The sequence below is a fragment of the Taudactylus pleione genome, unplaced genomic scaffold, assembly GCF_031769625.1.
Source record: "Taudactylus pleione unplaced genomic scaffold, aTauple2 ptg000762l, whole genome shotgun sequence".
NCBI classification, from domain to species: domain Eukaryota; kingdom Metazoa; phylum Chordata; class Amphibia; order Anura; family Myobatrachidae; genus Taudactylus; species Taudactylus pleione.
This window is the reverse complement of record NW_028285164.1, coordinates 68,156-87,478: the sequence shown is the minus strand read 5'-3', so window position 1 is coordinate 87,478 and position 19,323 is coordinate 68,156. Positions and strand designations below refer to the sequence as shown.

Sequence of the window (19,323 nt, the reverse complement as noted above, 5' to 3'; positions counted from 1 at the left end):
AATATGAGATATCAATCTCTCATACTATCCCTCTGTGTCCCATTCATGTCCTATAATTCCAATATAAAATATCAGGCACCTGAGAGGCTCAGCCAGAGTCATCCAATACTGCTGGGAAATCTGCTGCTTATCACGGGATCATGTTTGGCTAAAGGGGAACTCTACCTGCCGTGTGTTATATTGTCCAAGCAGATTTATTCTCTTTGTCTATTGATATGAAAAGCAGATATATTCCATTCTGTGCTTTGGATTCAGCGGGGCCTAAAGAAATGTTCAGTTGATGTTAAGGTTGCAAAAGACAAGAAAACGGCTGTACGACTAGGACATTGTAATGGTGCAGTCGTTTGTCAGTCTGTGATGAGCCTGCACCGAGCGAGCAGTCGTTCAGTGCAGGCTCATCAATCATCTGCAAACATGCTCAACCTGACGTTATCGTCAGCTTGTACAACATATTTGCCCGATGATAGATGTGTAAACGATTAGCAAATGATTGAACGATATCATTATCGCTCAATCGCTCAATTTAATCGTCTAGTGGACGGTCAGCTTAAGAGGGACTTGGAATAAGATGCTAATAGGGAAATATCTATTGATTCCCCATCCAGGCTGGTCTCTTGTATCCATTCTGCCCCCTTCTTGCTCATATTTACCCCTCTTCCCCTATCATAGGACACAGATCCAGATGGGGCATCTAGGCTCCAGATTACCCTAGGCCCATATTTATATTTTATTTATTTTGTAAACACCAGTGGCGGTCTATTTACTAAGCCTTGGATAGAGAGAAAGTGGACGGAGTTAAAGTACCAGCCAACCAGCTCTTAACTGCCATTTTTCAAACACAGCCTGTGATGTGGCAGTTAGGCGCTGATTGGCTGGTTCTTTATCCCCCTTCACTTTATCTCCATCCAAGGCTTAGTAAATAGACCTAAAAAGAGGAAGAAGGGGCCCAAAACAGTATCTTGCATGTAGCCCCATGGGGTCTTAGGGCCTTATTCAGAAATGGACGCTAATACGATTTTCAAGCAGATCGAGCGATTGTTTGCACATACGCATTGATCACATGGCGATTGCGGATGGGAATCATAGGAATCCAGCGCAAAGTGAGTGACAGATGTACAGCGTTTAGGGTGGTCACAGGGTTGTGCTCAGAAAAACGCAGGGCGTGTTTGACCGTTTAAACGCTGTTACATGGGCGTGCATATATTAGCCCGTGCCATCTCCTATGCAGCATGTGAGCCCTCTGCGTTTCAGGAGAGATGCCAAGTCCAGGGCTCATCAGACCTGCCGCAAAGGGCAAGATGGCTGCTCGATGTGCGTTGATGTTATCGATATTTACGCAGATAAGAAGGCAGCATTGGGCGAATCAGGCCCTTAATCCGGATCTGTTCGGATACGTGCTGCAGGGGCCAATTGAATTAGTGGCGATGGCATTCTGGAACAGCACACTGCATCCAGGAAAACCAGCAGCGTAGAAGGTAGCGTAAGGGACGAATGTGTGCGACAATGTACGAAGCCGGCGCATCGGCCGTAATTGACCTGGCCCCATAGAGCTTCAGCAATTAGGGGTATCCAACAGATATACATTTAATATATTGCCCATAGTTTAATGACCTGAAAGGCTAGTCTACAGCCACTCATACAATGGGCTAGTCTACAGCCGCTCATACAATGGGCTAGTCTACAGCCGCTCATACAATGGGCTAGTCTACAGCCGCTCATACAATGGGCTAGTCTACAGCCGCTCATACAATGGGCTAGTCTACAGCCGCTCATACAATGGGCTAGTCTACAGCCGCTCATACAATGGGCTTGTGCATAAAATAGTTAGGAAAGGATGTAGTCAGCACCCAGGCTTACGGGATGCCGACAGTCTAATTACCAACGCCGACATCCCCAACAGCAGTCGGGATCCCAGCTCCAGTATACCGACCTCCGGCATCCCGAAGGTAAGTATCGGGGGTTAGGTTTAGGGTTAGGCACTAGGGGGAGGATTAGGGTTAGGCACTAAGGCAGGCTTGCCTACCCTCCCGACTTGGTCAAGAGCCTCCCGAATATCAGGTGCCCCTCCCAACCCCCCCGGAAAGGAAGGCAGACAAGCCTCCCGGCTGCCGCCTGCCCCCCCGGGCTACTACTAGAAACCCCTGCAGCGGGGGGGCCCGATGACGCGATTCTCACTGAATCGCGTCATCGTGGCTCCGCCCCCTGCTTCACAATGCCTTTATTTTCGGCATTGTGAAGAGGGGGCGGGGCTACGATGAAGTGATCGTGTGGCCCCGCCCCCAAAATGCCATCATAGTCCGGCCACGCCCCCCTCTGTATGCAGGGGTTAGGCACCGGGGAAGGAGGGTTAGGGGTAGGGTGAGGGCTAGCAGTAGGATCAGAGGTGTTTCTAGAGAGGAGGGGGCCCGTGTGCAGTCTCCGACACGGGCCCCTTCCTCTCCACCCGGCTGTGCACTGAGCTGTGCGCGGCCAGCGCCGGAGTTAAAGACTCTGAACACTAGAGTGTGCCCAGAGTCTATAATGAACGCACAGGTCACCGGGAAAATGGCCGCGGCAGCCATTTTCCAGTCGTTTTACAGCGCCGAACCCCCGCTCCGACGTGGGACTCTGGAGAGGTAAGTAATATTATGGGTGCAGGGTGTGCAGTGCGGGGCCCCCCTGGACCCAGGGGCCCGTATTCCCTGCACATCCTGCACCCATTATAGATACGCCCCTGAGTAGGATACTTACCTTGTAGTGTCGGTTTGCTGACAGCCAGCTTCCTAACAGCCGGGATCCCATACCCAACCCGATAGAAACCCCTGCAATGACTATATAACAAGATACTTTATACTACAAGCCCCGACAGGGGTCCCCAAACCCATCTCACACAGTCAATGATGTGGCAGCTACAGTATACAGCGTCTGATGCCAGCGGCTGCCGCGTTAGAATCTGCGCACAGGTTACGCTGGGTGGGCAGAACACTTTATAGAAGAGCCCGTTTTGTATATTTATTTTTAATTTGTGATACCTAATAAAGAAAAATAATAAATATCTGTATTTGTGCATTAATAAACCTATATTTCTAAAGATACAATTTTATGACAACACAGAAGTAATGTCATTAAAAGTTAAGTGCACCAATGATCGAAATGACCAGTTGCAAAATTGATGCTTAATCATATCCTGGGCTCAGCCGCACACTTTAGTGTTTACAGTAACTTTTCTGCATAGCAAAATTTTCTGCCCCTAATACCCCGGTGCTTTGTGCACCCGCATATTACAGACTGGCATGCTGAACTGGAATGATTGTGGTGTACGTACAGCTTATACATTCCCCATAGCAGTTACATCAGTGCAGATAGATTGAAAGCATAAGCTCATGTATAAGGTATATGCGGGGGCAGATTTCTCTGGGGTACAAGGAGTTAATGTCGCCCAGTTTGGCGTCACTCACCAGCTTTAGGGAACGTAGCGATCAGGACGTCATCTTCCCGCGCCTGAAAGTTATATATTCTGTCCCAGATATCACAGGTGGTCTGCGGAAGCGGGATCCCGTCCACCTGCCCCAATTTCTGCCTCAGGTGAAAAGTCTCCGCATGTTCTGCCAACAATTCGAAATCCATTCTGCATATAAAGATAATGGAGCCTTGTGAGGGTAGAACGCAGTACTAGGGTTACAGTTACTAAAGTGACAGTTTTTAGAAGTGAGTTTTAAAAGAGATGTTGCCCATAGCAACCAATCAGATTCTACTTAACATTTAACTAGTACCCTTCTAGAAGATAATAGCTAGAATCTGATTGGTTGCTATGGGCAAAATCTCTTTTAAAACCAGGGCCGACGCTACCACTTGGCAAACTTAGCATTTGCCTAAGAGCGCCAGACCTGTAGGGCGGTAGTGTGGACCGCACTACCTACTAGGAACAAACACACAGCCGCCGGCATCTGTGTGTTTGTTTCAGCAGCCGATGAGAGAGACAGACTCTCATCGGCTGCTGCGCCCACTGCCGGAGCCGGCTGGAGCTCACTCATGAGCTCTGCCTTTCGTCTCCTGTAGTGGGTGATGGGAGAGACGTCATAATGTCTCTCCCATCATGAAGAGCGGGCCCGCCCGGGGGACAGAGGAGTGGACGCCGGATCGGGGATTAAGGTAAGTAGAATTTTTTTTATATTTTTTACGCGTGTAATTGGCTGGGATTACTGTTGGGGGGGAGGAGATCACTACTGGGGGGAGGCTACTACTGGGGACACCGCACTACTACTACTGGGGACACTGCTGGGGGGAGGCTACTATTGGGGGCACTTTACTACTGGGGGATCAGGGGCGGATTAAGACTTGCGGGGGCCCCGGGGCAACTAAGTTGTGGGGGCCCCAACCAATCAAATTGACACTGACCTCCGTCTGCCACACCTATGCCCCTGCATGATAATCCGACACATAAAGGTGGCATTTGTAAGAAACATTGGGGGCAGTAGAGCCGCCAGGGAGGGTGCTCTCTGGGCAGCCAGGTGCCATTTAGCATTGTCAGGTTGCTGGCTGCAGCCTCTCATCACAGCCGCTGTCACTGCAATGGGCAGGGGAGGGCAGAGCGTGTGCACACACACACGGAGAATGCCAGGATCGGGCAATGGTGCGATACCGGTCAGGACCGGCTGCGATTGGTGAAGATCATGCCCTTGGCTGACATCTTCCTTTTGCCGGAGGGCTGAGAGGGAATCTACACACTACCGTACTGTCACTGGCCCGGCTATCACAGGGGAGCAGCAGCAGCAGCCTGGGTTAATAGAGCAGGGAGCCAGGTAAGAGAGCAGAGCGCCGCGGAGCACATCTTCTCCAACCCGGGTTACACTGGACTGGAAGGTGAGTAGGGGGAGGGCCCACTTTGCAGTTGTAGAGTCTACTATGTCCGGAAGCTGGACACACAACGGAGGTGGCAGAGTGGGCCGGGTAGGGGCAATGTGTGGGGACCCGCCCCGTTTGTTAGACCTATAATCCGGCCCTGGGGGGCATTGTTGGGGGGGAGGCTACTACTGGGGGCACTGCACTAGTACTGGGGGCACTGAACAGGGGGGAACTAGTACTGGGGGCACTATATAAGGGGCACTGCACAGGGGGGGACTACTACTGGGCAGGGCTGCCACTAGAAATTGTGGGGCCCGGTACTAATAAAATATTCAGGGCCCCCCTGGGGAAAAGCATAGGGCAGGGAAGGCTGAACCTTATTGGGGGGGGGCAGGTTAGGAAAGGCTGGAGAAGGGGGAGGCACATGGGAGGGCTGTTAGGAGTAGGGGAGAGGCACATGGCATGGGAGGCTGTCTGGACTTGGGGGGGGGCGGACGCACAGTGAAAGGCTGGCTACATACTTACCTGCAGCCAGCAAGAAAGCGTCGGTGTCATTTCAAATAAGGCACTGGCCGCGAGCCAATCACAGCTCGCAGCCCGACAGCCAATCAGGAGCGGCCACTGCCATTCCATTCACGGCAGAAAATTATTTGGAGTGCTGCCAGTGTCAGCGTCTTCTCCATTAATACTGACCACCGGGCCCCCTCTCTCTCTTGCCCGGGACAACAGGCCCGGCAGTCCCCCCCTGATGGCGGCCCTGCTACTGGGGGTATTATATAAGGGGCACTGCATAGGGGCACCACTACCTGGGGCAATGCGCAGGTGGGACTACTACTGGGGGCATTATATAAGGGGCACTGCATAGGGGGACCACTACTGGGAGCACTGCATAGGGGGCCACTACTGGGGGCACTGTATAAGGGGCTTGTGTAGCTATCCGAGGGTGGGGGGGTGCAAGGCAGAAGAAATGTCTAGGGTGCCAAGCACCGGCCCTGTTTAAAACTCACTTCTAAAAACTGTCACTTTAGTAGATTTACCCCCTAGTGTCTATAATGAGGACCGAGCTACCAGTCCTCACCGTACTAATGTTAGATAGATCCTGGATACAGCTTGATGTAAATTTCCATTCATCATCGTCATCACCATACATTTATAAAGCACCACAAAACTCTACAACGCCAGGTGGTCGGTATAATAAACCATAAGAAAAAAGTAACCCTACATTAACTCAAAACAAGGACATGAGAGGTTGATGAGGACGATATAGAGATAAGACAGAGGGTAGAGAGGACCCTGCCTTCAAGAGCTTACAATCTAGTGGTCTGTCTCGTGGTTAAGGTCAGTGGAGTAATACTAATTACTGACAGTGCAATCTTCAATGTGCTAAGTCATTATGATGAGGCCCAAAGTACAGTACAGGGAAAACATGTAGGAAACAGGGAACTCTCACACATAGTAATTATATAATGCAATAAAAAAAAATAATAGTTAACTTGAATGTTATCATTTAATCTTGATAACAGGATAATGGTTCATATTTTAAAGCATAAAAAAATAAAACTTTTTTTCGTTTCTTTGGTTTCCGATGCTCCAGCACTAAACCTGTTAGCTATTTCCTCCATCGCTCCATAGCGGACAGCGGAAAGCCCTCCCCCAGCTTAAGGACAGTGGTCTTATGGGATCACGTACAGTAATTACTCCTCCTACCAGAAGGAGAAACGCCACCCAAATAATGTTACTTGTATTCTGCATTGTCCCTGCAGGATGGCCTTTGCTTTATTTGGGTAAATACTGATTTCAACCTCCTAAATAGTCAACAGATGTGACAGAATTACAAATGACACTCGCACAGGTGGTTCCAGACAGTTTTTTTTATTGCACACCAGTAGGCTCTGTGCATTTCCAATCTCATAATTATTTGCTTGCAAAATTATTTATTTTTAAAGAAAAATATTTTTTTATTGCAAAAGTATTCAACCCATACTTTCGTTTATTTGAAAAAAACATTTCAAGGCGATTGTAAAAGCAACACCAATGAGCGCGCTGCACGGCGGTAAAGTGGCCGTGTAATGCTACATCTGTTATTCGTGTCATAAAATTGATTTAGGGCCTGATTCAGAGCCGTTCGCTATTTGTGGTCGTTCGTTCAAAAACAAGGGGTGGCTATTCAAATGATCCGTTCGCAAATTGCAGTCTGTTCCCACCTCTAAGTCTGAACAAGCGAGCAAAACATACGCTCGTTTATTTGATAAAAACGCCCCCTGGCCGCACGCACCATACGTCATGTCCGCTATTTATTAGATTAATCGAGTACATCGTACAGCGTATGAACTGCTCGCTATTCTTGTGGTTGGTGTTTTCAACCGCTATTTTGCGAGCAGTTCTGAGTTAAAAAAAAACAAGTGACGTGGTCAATGACGCTGCTGTATTAAATATGCACTCCCTTAAAACGCCCGTTTTGACCTTTAAGCACGCCTGCGTTCGGATCTCCACTCCCCGTTTTCAAGCACCTTCCCCTGTTACCACCCACATACGCCTCATTCTGTCACTCAAAATAGCAGGCCCTCGCTATATTGCGTACCAACGATTTTCGGCCGCACTGACTGGTTCGCGCATGCGTACTAAAAACCATACACATGCGCAGATGTGCGAACATCGCTCGGAACGAGCGTACTGCCGCTTGCGAGTGGCTCTGAATGAGGGCCTTACTTCCAAATGTAAATGAGCCCCAAAGCAGTTAGTAATAGCGACTCGGTGATGACAACACACTGATACTTCTCAGGGTTTTCTCATATATTGTGTTTCACAAGGGGTTCCATATTAGTGGCCAAGAGAAACCTTATATGAAAAGGCATGTAGCCATAGGGATCTTTGGGTATCTACAGTAATTAGCTTTTGCCCTTCTGCTCTATGGGAAGCTTCTGTCCTCCCCGAGCTCGCCTCAGGACACCTGCTTTATGGTTTGACCGGCGCTGGAATCCCAACAGCAGTCGGAATCCCGGCACCAGAATCCTGCCTGCCGGCATCCCTACTGTAAGTATTAGTGTTAGGTTTAGGCACTAGGGGAAGGGATAGACTGTGGGGAGTGGAGGGTTAGGGTTAGGATGTGGAGGGTTAGGCTGTGGGGGGTTGGAAGGTTAGACTTAGGCTGTGGTGGTGGGGGGCTAGGTTTAGGCTGCTAGGGGGAGGGTTAGGGTTAGGCTGTGGGGGGGCGGTTAAGGTACTTACCTAGTTGTGTCGGGATTCTGACTGTCAGGATGCAGCTGTTGGTATTGTAACCACCGACATGTCAACCACCGGGATCCTGTACCCAACTCGGATCATTGTGCATTATAAGCAGTGCAGGGAATTGGCACTGATTATACCATTTGAATGCATGTCTCTCTGATTTCTTTTTTTCCCCCAAAGTATAAAACAGCTACATAATGGGGGTAAAGTGCAATCAGGTAGATTGGACTCTTCAGGGAGTCAGGGAGATTGCTACTATTTCAGGGAGTCTCCCTGACAAACAGGGAGAGTTAGCAAGTATGAATCAACCCCCACAGACTAGTACTTGGTAGAAGCGACTTTTGTTGCAATAGCAGCTGTGTGTTGGAGTAATGGAGCATACACACGGTCAGATTTGTCAGACTTGTCAGATTTGTCAGATGAACGATTGAACGATTAAACGATTTGAACGATTTTACCAAAGTTTTCAACGATTTGAACGATTGAACGATTTTTGACTACATTAAAATGAATGGAATCGTCCAAGTCTGACTGCAAACCCATCAGATGTCAGATATCGTTATCTGACAAACGGGAACGCGCATCGTTGATCGTCCATCGTTCAGGCATGTCAGATATGAACGATTTTCCTTCAGATATGAACGATTTTTCTTCAGATATGAACGACATGAACGATAACGATTTAAAAATCGTTCAGTCGTTCATATCTGAAGGAAAAATCTGATTGTGTGTATGCACCATAACTGAGAAGTGATTTCTGCCCATCCCTGCAGATTGGCTCCAGGTTAGTTCGATGACGCTTGTGACCTGCACTTTTCACATAGTGCCTCAGATTCTCATTCGGAGCTAGAACACACTACGTGTTGCTTTTGGCCTTGTGCTCGGGATCATCGTCCTGCTGTACAGGGGTTTTTGTTTTATCCTGCGCATGGTAGATATTTAGCCAACAATTCCTAGAACTCAAAAAGAGTAAGTTTGTTATTATAAGTTAGCGGTGCTCCCCTGGATAATTAATTGCAATACCAGCCAAGTTCATTTGCCCAAGAAGCAAAGAGAACGAAAGGAAAACCCCTTTTTGGGGGCACTCTTGAATTAAATGTCTATAGCAGGGGTCTTCAACCTTGGCCCTCCAGCTGCTGTGGAACTACACATCCCAGCATGTGCTGCCATAGTTTTAGCATGCCGTTATATCAAAAAGGTGGCAGTGCATGCTGGGATGTGTAGTTCCACAGCAGCTGGAGGGCCAAGGTTGAAGACCCCTGGTCTATAGTATTAAAATATAATATTTAATAAGAGTCTAAAAAATATAAGCAATGAAAATATAAGTAATCAGAAGCAGCCGCGGCTCCTGCCCTCTTGGGTAAGGGGGGCTGCCTGTGCTGCGGTCTGGAGACAGTCCCGGGGTCTGAGCAATGGATTTGGCAGGCACCAAGAATGAAGAACGGGTACAGGCACACAAGCAGCGATAAGTATGGCGCATGTGCACAGGCAATGGCTTCTAGGAACTGTTCCGACTGTAACCCCTAGAAGCCACGTAGGGCTGTCAGATAGGCAGAGGAGTGGGTTCCCTTTGGAAGTGCTTTCTTTGTTAACTGTGGCCCAGACTGGCAGTCCCAGTGAGAGAAAGCACCTCCCCCTGGGACTGGCTGCCCTGTGTGCTATTGGTGGATAGTGCTTCCAATGGGAGGTTGGGGGGGAGGAGTTACTGGGAGAGGGGCAGCCCCTTAGGTAAAATCCACCACTGCCCCCAGGGACTGCCTGCCCTGTGTGCCATTAGTAAATAGTGCTTCCAATGGGAGGTTGGGGGGGGGGGGTTGACTGGATTACTAGGAGGGGGCAGCCCCTTAGGTAAAATCACCACTGCCCCTGGGTCTGCCTGTCCTGTGTGCCATTAGGAGATAGTGCTTCCAATGAGAGGGAGAGGGGTTACTGGGAGAGGGGCAGCCCCTTAGGTTAAATCCACCACTGATCACAAGCAGAAAAGAGCCTATAATTATGTTCTAGTCATGAATCGTAACTAATAACTATGAGTGTTCATATATGAAAATCACACAAGTACAATGTTGACTCCATAACTAGGCACACCCTGGTAGGGAAGGAACCCAAATGTTAAATACAAATCCCAAAACACATTTTTATCATCCAATTTTTTGTGTCCTCTCAAACTGAGATGAAAGTATATATAACGCTCAAGAAACAAGTATATTATTTCATAGCTCTCTCAAGCAAATGGGTCATGCGTTGTAAAATAATTTGAACGGTAGTAGTTATATGAAACTAAGGACCTCATTCAGAGCCGGACGCTATTTGCGGACGCTCGTTCAGAAAAAGGGGCTGGCTATTTAAATTAAGCGCTCACTCTTTGCGGTCTGTTGACGCCTCTATGTCTGAGCGAGCGTCCGAAACATGCGCTCGCTATTTTGTAAAGACGCCCATTGGCCGCTCGAATCATACGTCATCTCCGCTATTTATTTGATTAATCGAGTACATTGAAAGGCGTCTGAACTGCTCGCTATTCTTGTAGTAGCATTTTCCTACCGCAATCATGCGAGCAGTTCAGGCTAAAAGACAACCAAGTGACGTGGTCGATGACGCTGCTTTGTTAATTATGCACACCCTTAAAACGCCCGTTTTGACCGTTTGACATGCCTGCGTTTGGATCTCCACTCCCCGTTTTCAAGCACCTTCCCCTGTTACCACCCACAAACGCCTCATTCTGTCACTCAAATTAGCAGGCATTCGCTATTTTGTGAGCACACGATTTCCGACCACACTGACTGGTTGGGGCATGCGCAGAAGTGCGAACATCGCTCGGAGCGAACGAGTGGCCGCTTACGAGCGGCTCTGAATCAGGCCCTATATTACTTAAAGAAGTTGCCAATTTTATGTACAAAATCATCTGCAGAACGCAGAATTGGCCCAAGTGACTGCTGACGTATGGTCCCCATTACTCTGATACTGAGATTTGAGGGACAGCTTTGCCTGGGCAGAGCCTGGATGGTATCATGCAGCTTCCATGACCTCACAACTGACCCAACAGTGCTCACTGGGATTTCCCAGCCCTTGGGAGTTATTGTGTAGCCTTTTCCTATCTTCTGCATGTCTATGGCTTCAGAATGAAATGTATCCCAGCCAACCTGACGGATATATATCGGGCGGCTGTACACACTGCACGATCCAATGTACGACCGTACGATATACCCTATCATCCCGCATTCACCGGCGACGTAGTCACATCAGATGGGACAATGTTGCTGACGACGCACGTGAAAGCGCTATTGAGCGGACACGCTGAGCGATGTGGACGATATGTCTTTCCAATTATCCTCAATATGACAAGTCGTCCAATATATCACCTAATGTTTACCCCACCTATAACTTTCTCTTGCATTTTCTTAGACTTCTCTTTTGCCTTCATTTTAACAGCTTTCCATCAGAGTCACAGCACGACCAATTTTAGGGGGTCTTTGGACCTCATTCAGAGTCGATCGTTGCGGACGCAGTGTCGTAAGGGAAAAGGGGCCGGATATGCAAATGATGCACTCGCAAGTTGCGTCCTTAAGATCGGATCGTTAGCTGGCCGACCAAGGGGAGGATGCGGCCGTAAGACAAAAAATACGCCCCCTTCTCGTACGCATTACACGTCATCTCCGGGCATATAAGGATTAAACAAGACCATCGGGAACCATCGGAGCTGGTCGTAGAGCTTAAGGCTGACCATACCCTCTCTTAAGCACTACGATCTAGTCAGTGTAAAATCCTCCCATGTCACGTGTGCTATGACACTACTTTGTTAATTATGCACTCCCATAAAACGCCGTTTGCATAATCAGGCACGCCTGCGTTCGGATCTCCATTGCCCCGTTCACAAGCACCTTCCCCTGTTACCACCCACAAACGCCTCATCCTGTCACTCAAACTAACGACCTGGCCAAGTTGAAGGAGAGAGATATTTCCGATCGTAACAACTAGTATGTGCACGCGCAATGCAAATTTTACGCATGCGCAGTTCAGCAAACATCGGTGGCGTACGACCGTGTGGCCGCAACGACCGATTCTGAATGAGGTCCATTATCCCTAAAAGCTAGCCTTAATTAATGATTCACAGGTAAAATTTAATTTAAAGCCAAAGGGCAATATCTTTCGTTTATGTAAACTTGGAGCTTCCACAGCACAGGGGTTGATTAGTTATGCTAGTTTTTTTTCTAAATCTAAAGACAAATAATGAATTATGGGTTTGTAAAATTTACTTTAAGAGCCTACTTGTTCTCTATAGAAAATAATGTCTGGAACAATCTGTGTAAGCGTAGTTTGTAACACACATTTTAGGTGGTTGAATACTATATATGATTAATAGTTTATGATGTTAATGGCATACCTCCCAACATTTAACCAGGTAAAATTGGGACAACATAAGCCCCAACCAGCACAGGGCATGCTTGGAAACAGACTGATTTGATCATTCATTACTGATGAACGATGCTCCTCCTACTGCCTCATAATCCCGACCCATTTGGGGTCCGTGAAATGGGACCATTGGGAGGCATGTTAGTAATCACAGTTAATTTTTAAATGAACAGTCACAATTTTTCCATCATTCACAATAATTTAAATTAAAACACACAGCACTTTGTTTTGTCTATTATATGACAAGGAATTTTACCTCAATTAAATCTCTCCTGACAACCGTTCAATTAAGTATAATAATTCTTGACCACTAAATCTAGTGCTTTGATTTTAATTACTCACATGGCACATTTATTTCCTTTCAGGATATTTATAATTTAATTACATTTTTAATTCCAATGACAACTGGGAGCTGGGCAGTGCATATACTAATTAGCTAAGGACAATAAAATTGCCCTCAAGTGTTCCAATGTCTGAGGAAGGGCAATATATTCATGCCTGAAACGCGTCACATTGTCACAGCAGCTAGGCTTACATACCAGTCACTGAAGATAACAGACACTAATGAATGCCTTGTTATGATATTGAATTGTAAGTGTATTTGCAATGTTTTTTTATTAATTTAAAGGCATTGCATATGATATATTGGAGCCTCCCTCCTTTTTTCATGTATTATTAGATTTCAAAGATTCACAGAGGCCTGACACACACACACACAAAACAAAGCAAAGCTGTATATCACTAAGCTGAATAATTACATGAAGTAACTGAAATGTATATAAATCGCTAAATGTGTCCACCAAACTCTCTGAACCCACCGCAGCAGGCTGTCAGGTTAAATGGGAGATGCAAATGAATTAACTAATGTGAGGAGAACCTCACAACAGGCGCTCAGGTGTGCACGATTTCCACAGCAGCTGCAATAAATGAGTGTAGTTGCACTCAAAGAGAAAAATACAAATAGATAGAGATACAGCGCTATTGTAATAGGTCTGTTAATAGTTATAATGAACCAGATGAAGTGTGATTAATATGAAAAAAGTCACTTTTAATTATTAAATGAATAGAATAAAAATTTAAATTGAATAAGCATATATAAAACTACGTACATATAAAAACATGCAGGTCAATCTGTGGTACAACTACCCCTATATATATATGTGTGATACTATTATAGGATATAATGTCAGTAACTTGGAGCTCTAAGGCTCTTTTCAGGAACAAATGTGGTAAAGTACTTTAGCTTCCCAATATGGATTAGTCTCCACCAACTCACAATAGATAGGGATCCAGGTATTTCCAAGACATCATTGTGCCAGTAAAATGTCCCTTGGAGTGGTGAAACAGAAGAATGTCCAAAAGGTTTCTTTGGGAACAGCTGTAGAGTCCGTCCGGCACTTGATAATTGTCCAGATAAAAGACTTGTATAGTCCATAAAGTATATTCCAAAGTGATGACTGATAAAGCTGATAAAGCTGGGGGTTACCCAGCAAAACGCGTCAGGAGATTCAACACCCCACTTCATAAGAAGATACATTTTGGATTCCATCTTTCTGTTGTCAGTCATCACTTTGGAATATACTTTGTGGACTATACAAGTCTTTTATCTGGACAATTATCAAGTGCCGGACGGACTCTACAGCTGTTCCCAAAGAAACCTTTTGGACATTCTTCTGTTTCACCACTCCAAGGGACATTTTACTGGCACAATGATGTCTTGGAAATACCTGGATCCCTATCTATTGTGAGTTGGTGGAGACTAATCCATATTGGGAAGCTAAAGTACTTTACCACATTTGTTCCTGAAAAGAGCCTTAGAGCTCCAAGTTACTGACATTATATCCTATAATAGTATCACACATATATATATAGGGGTAGTTGTACCACAGATTGACCTGCATGTTTTTATATGTACGTAGTTTTATATATGCTTATTCAATTTCAATTTTTATTCTATTCATTTAATAATTAAAATTGACTTTTTTCATATTAATCACACTTCATCTGGTTAATTATAACTATTAACAGACCTATTACAATAGCGCTGTATCTCTATCTATTTAGATGGGAGATGCAGTCAGAGTTTCATTAACAGTTGATTGTGCAGCATAGTAATGTGTGGTTTAGTAAATCATACTCTGCCTTCCTCCCTGTCCTCTCTCCCATTAGAGCCCTGTACTATGCCCAGCTCCCAGTTCTCTCTCCCATTAGAGCCCTGTTCTATGCCCACCTCCCTGTCTTCTCTCCCATTAGAGCCTTGTGTTATGCCCTCCTATCTGTCCTCTCTCCCATTAGAGCCTTGTACTATGCCCATCTCCCAGGCCTCTCTCCCAGTAGAGTCTTGTACTATGCCCATTTGTCCTCTCACCCAATACACTTTGTACTATGCCCTCCTCCCAGTTCTCTCTCCCAGCAGGGCCTTGTACTATGTCCATCTCCCAGTATGCTCTCCCAGCAGGGCCTTGTACTATGCCCAGCTCCCAGTCTGCTCTCTCAGCAGGGCCTTGCCCAGCTCCAAGTCATCTCTCCCAGCAGGCCTTGTACTATGCCCACCTCCCAGTCCTCTCCCCCATTAGAACCTTGTACTATGCCAACCTGTCCTCTCTCCCATTAGAGCCTTCTACTATGCCCACCTGTTCTCTCTCCCATTAGAGCCTTGTACTATGCCCACCTCTCTGTTCTCTCTCTACCTCTTGAGCCTTGTATTTTGCCCACCTCCATGTCTTTTCTCCCAATAGAGCCTTTTACTATGCCCTCCTTCCTGTCCTCTCTCCCATTAGAGCCTTGTACTATACCCACCTGTCAATAGAGCTTTGTATTATGCACTCCTCCAAGTCCTCTCTCCAAGCAGAATCTTGTACTATGCCCAGCTCCCAGTCCTTTCTTCCAGGAGAGCCTTGTACTATGCCCACTTCTCTGTCCTCTCTCCCTTTAGAGCCTTGGGCTATACCCACTTTTCTGTCCTCTCTCCCTTTAGAGCCTTGTACTATGCCCACATCCCTGTCCTCTCTCCCATTAGTGCCTTGCACTATGCCCACCTCCCTGTCCTCTCTCCCATTAGAGCCCTGTACTATGCCCACCTCCCTGTCCTCTCTCCCATTAGAGCCTAGTATTATGCTCTCCTCTCTGTCCTCTCTCCCATTAGAGCCTTGTACTATGCCCATCTTCCAGGCCTCTCCCCCAGTAGAGCCTTGTACTGTGCCCACCTGTCCTCTCGCCCAATAGAACTTTGTACTATACCCTCCTCCCAGTCCTTTCTCCCAGCAGAGTCTTGTAATATGTCCAGCTCCCAGTACTCTCTCCCAGCAGGACCTTGTACAATGCCCATCTCCTAGTCCTCTCTCCCAGCAGGGCCTTGTACTATGTCCAACTCCCAGTCCGATCTCCCAGCAGGGCCTTGCCCAGCTCCCAGTCCTCTCTTCCAGCAGGCCTTGTACTATGTCCAGCTCCCAGTCCTTTCTCCCAGCTGAGCCTTGTATTATGGGCAGCTCCTAGTCCTCTCTCCCAGCAGGGCCTTGCACTATGCTCACCTCCCAGTCCTCTCCCCATTAGAGCCTTATACTATGCCAACCTCTCTCCCATTAGAGCCTTGTACTATGCCCACCTCTGTTCTCTCTCCCATTAGAACCTTGTACTATGCCCTCCTCCCTGTCCTCTCTCCCATTAGAGCCTTGTACTATACCCATCTCCAAGGCCTCTCTCCCAGTAGAGCCTTGTACTATACCCACCTGTCAATAGGGCTTTGTAATATGTACTCCTCCAAGTCCTCTCTCCAAGCAGAATCTTGTACTATGCCCAGCTCCCAGTCCTTTCTTCCAGGAGGGCCTTGCTCTATGCCCAGCTCCTTGTCCTCTCTCCCAGTAGAGCCTTGTATTATGGGCAGCTACCAGTCAGGCCTTGTACTAAACCCAGCTCCCAGTCCTCTACCAGAAGGCCCTTGTACTATGCTCAGCTCTCAGTCCTCTCCCAGTAGGGCCTTGTACTATGCCCAGCTCCCAGTCCTCTCCCAGTAGGGCCTTGTACTATGCCCAGCTCCCAGTCCTCTCCCAGTAGGGCCTTGTACTATGCCCAGCTCCCAGTCCTCTCCCAGTAGGGCTTTGTACTATGCCCAGCTCCCAGTCCTCTTCCAGTAGGGCCTTGTACTATGCCCAGCTCCTAGTTCTCTCTCCCAGCAGAGTCTTGTACTATGCCCAGCTCCCAGTCCTCTCCCAGTAGGGCCTTGTACTATGCCCAGCTCCTAGTTCTCTCTCCCAGCAGAGTCTTGTACTATGCCCAGCTCCCAGTCCTCTCCCAGTAGGACTTTGTACTATGCCCAGCTCCCAGTCCTATCTCCCATCCGGGCATTGTACTATGCCCTGCTCCTAGTCCTCTCCCAGTAGGGCCTTGTACTATGCCCAGCTCCTAGTTCTCTCTCCCAGCAGAGTCTTGTACTATGCCCAGCTCCCAGTCCTCTCCCAGTAGGACTTTGTACTATGCCCAGCTCCCAGTCCTATCTCCCATCCGGGCATCGTACTATGCCCTGCTCCTAGTCCTCTCCCAGTAGGGCCTTGTACTATGCCCAGCTCCTAGTCCTCTCCCAGTAGGGCCTTGTACTATGCCCAGCTCCTAGTCCTCTCTCAGTAGGGCATTGTACTATGTCCAGCTCGCAGTCCATTTTAAAAATATTTTATTATTTTATATTCATTTTAGAGGTTATTCAGCCCCAGTGAAAATTAGGTTAAATGACCATTAAATGAAAAACTGAACATAGTAATCAATATAAATATATCCCAGAATAAACCAGTTACTGTCATGCGAGATGTAAACATGTAAAGTGGGCAGAGGAAGCACTAGGTTATATCAGACAGGGGGATTGCGCATAACTCCAATCTAATGACCGGCATTACATGTTGGTAGAGTTTAGCATTTTCCTCCTTCTCAGCGGGCATACACTGATCTTACAGTGACCCGGAGCGGGTCACTGTAATAATCAATCACAAAGAAATATATATATTTATTTGCTCATTTAGATGTAATTAAAGAATCAGAGTCCTGTAAATCCTTGTGCAGTTGCAGTAAGGGAGACACCGCACATTGCTCTAATTTTAGCTTAATAAATAAAACAAGGAGTTGAGTACATGTAGGTTTGTTAATCTTTCAGAACAAGTAGAGCAGCAGCTCTGTAGTATCAGCTACTGTAGTTACACTACCCACATACACGATGTGTATTTACCTGAGAGAGTGTCCTGTCTTCCCTTCTGTCTCTCGTCTTCGCTGTCACTGTCCTGTAACCTTCTCCTTTCACCCAATTCCCCTGCATGTATAATCTTATTGTTTCCACATCTGTAAATTCCTCATATCACTACCATGACGCCTCCTTTTCCCTTACTCCCCACGCCCAGAACATGCTCACTCACTTCCCTCGAGTTGTCGAGGTCACTGGTGGAAGTGGGAAGGGTGCGATGAGCCTCCCCTCCCTCCACTCCTGCTTACAGCCTATTAGCACAGAGCTGACCAGGGTCTTGGCACAAAGCTATTCTGCAAACTTCTACCACAAATATTATTAGTTGCTAGGAGACAGCGATTCCGGATGCAGAATGAAATGACAGAGTTGTAATTTTATACTGCAAAGAATAACAGTGACTGGTAAGAGGCTGATGGGAAGAAATACACTGCAACAATGTTATTACTCACAATCATCTACAAATGCAGTCCAGGCATTTGCAGTATCCTAGTGCTGGTTACCTCAAAACCAGGGGGTCATAGGCAAACACAGGGGGGGGTTTCTGGTTGGCTGGAACCACCCTCCTCCCCAGCCCACACCATGACCACAATAGAAATAGTAATATAATAGAATGTTACTAGTGCTGCTTATTCTTCTCAGTATCACAAATGAAATAAATTAGCACCACCTGTGGATCATGAGTCAGTCAGTAATAAATACACCTGTGCACCACCTAAAAGATCTGGAAAACATGCAGTTAGGGATGCACTAATATACACCATCAATAGGGTTAATTATTAATACTGTATAATAATACTCTATCCACTGCATAAGGAGACCAATATGTACATATATGTCCAGGGCAGTGCTAGATTCTTCTGCTGCTCCTCCAGACTCCCGGACTTGCTACATTCAGCTCAGGCAGGATGGACCTACTGCCGCAATTAGTGGCTTACCCTGATCACTGGTCCTGTATATGCTGGAATTATGACACACAATACACTATGTATGACACATATAATGGGTTACTGTGATCGCTGGTCCTGTATATGCTGGAATTATGACACACAATACACTATGTATGACGCATATAATGGGTTACTATGATCACTGGTCCTGTATATGCTGGAATTATGACACACAATACACTATGTATGACACATATAATGGGTTACTGTGATCGCTGGTCCTGTATATGCTGGAATTATGACACACAATACACTATGTATGACACATATAATTGGTTACTATGATCACTGGTCCTGTATATGCTGTAATTATGACACACAATACACTATGTATGACACATATAATGGGTTACTGTGATCACTGGTCCTGTATATGCTGGAATTATGACACACAATACACTATGTATGACACATATAATGGGTTACTGTGATCACTGGTCCTGTATATGCTGGAATTATGACACACAATACACTATGTATGACACATATAATGGGTTACTGTGATCACTGGTCCTGTATATGCTGGAATTATTACACACAATACACTATGTATGACGCATATAATGGGTTACTGTGATCGCTGGTCCTGTATATGCTGGAATTATGACACACAATACACTATGTATAACACATATAATGGGTTACTGTGATCACTGGTCCTGTATATGCTGGAATTATGACACACAAACCACT

At 46.6% G+C, this 19,323-nt stretch overlaps 1 protein-coding gene across 1 annotated transcript in view; it reads right to left on the bottom strand.

Moving 5' to 3' along the window:
* Positions 1–17,867, bottom strand: part of LOC148476865 (sulfotransferase 1C1-like) — a 34,121-nt gene extending 16,254 nt beyond the window's left edge. Inside the window, exons 1-2 of the mRNA XM_088457505.1 lie at positions 17,672–17,867; positions 3,438–3,607 (exon numbers count right to left, since the gene is read on the bottom strand). Coding sequence (XP_088313631.1) covers positions 3,438–3,606 — 169 coding nt within the window. The 5' untranslated portion in view covers position 3,607; positions 17,672–17,867. The remainder of the gene's footprint in view (positions 1–3,437; positions 3,608–17,671) is intronic.
* Between the last annotated feature and the right edge of the window lie 1,456 nt (positions 17,868–19,323).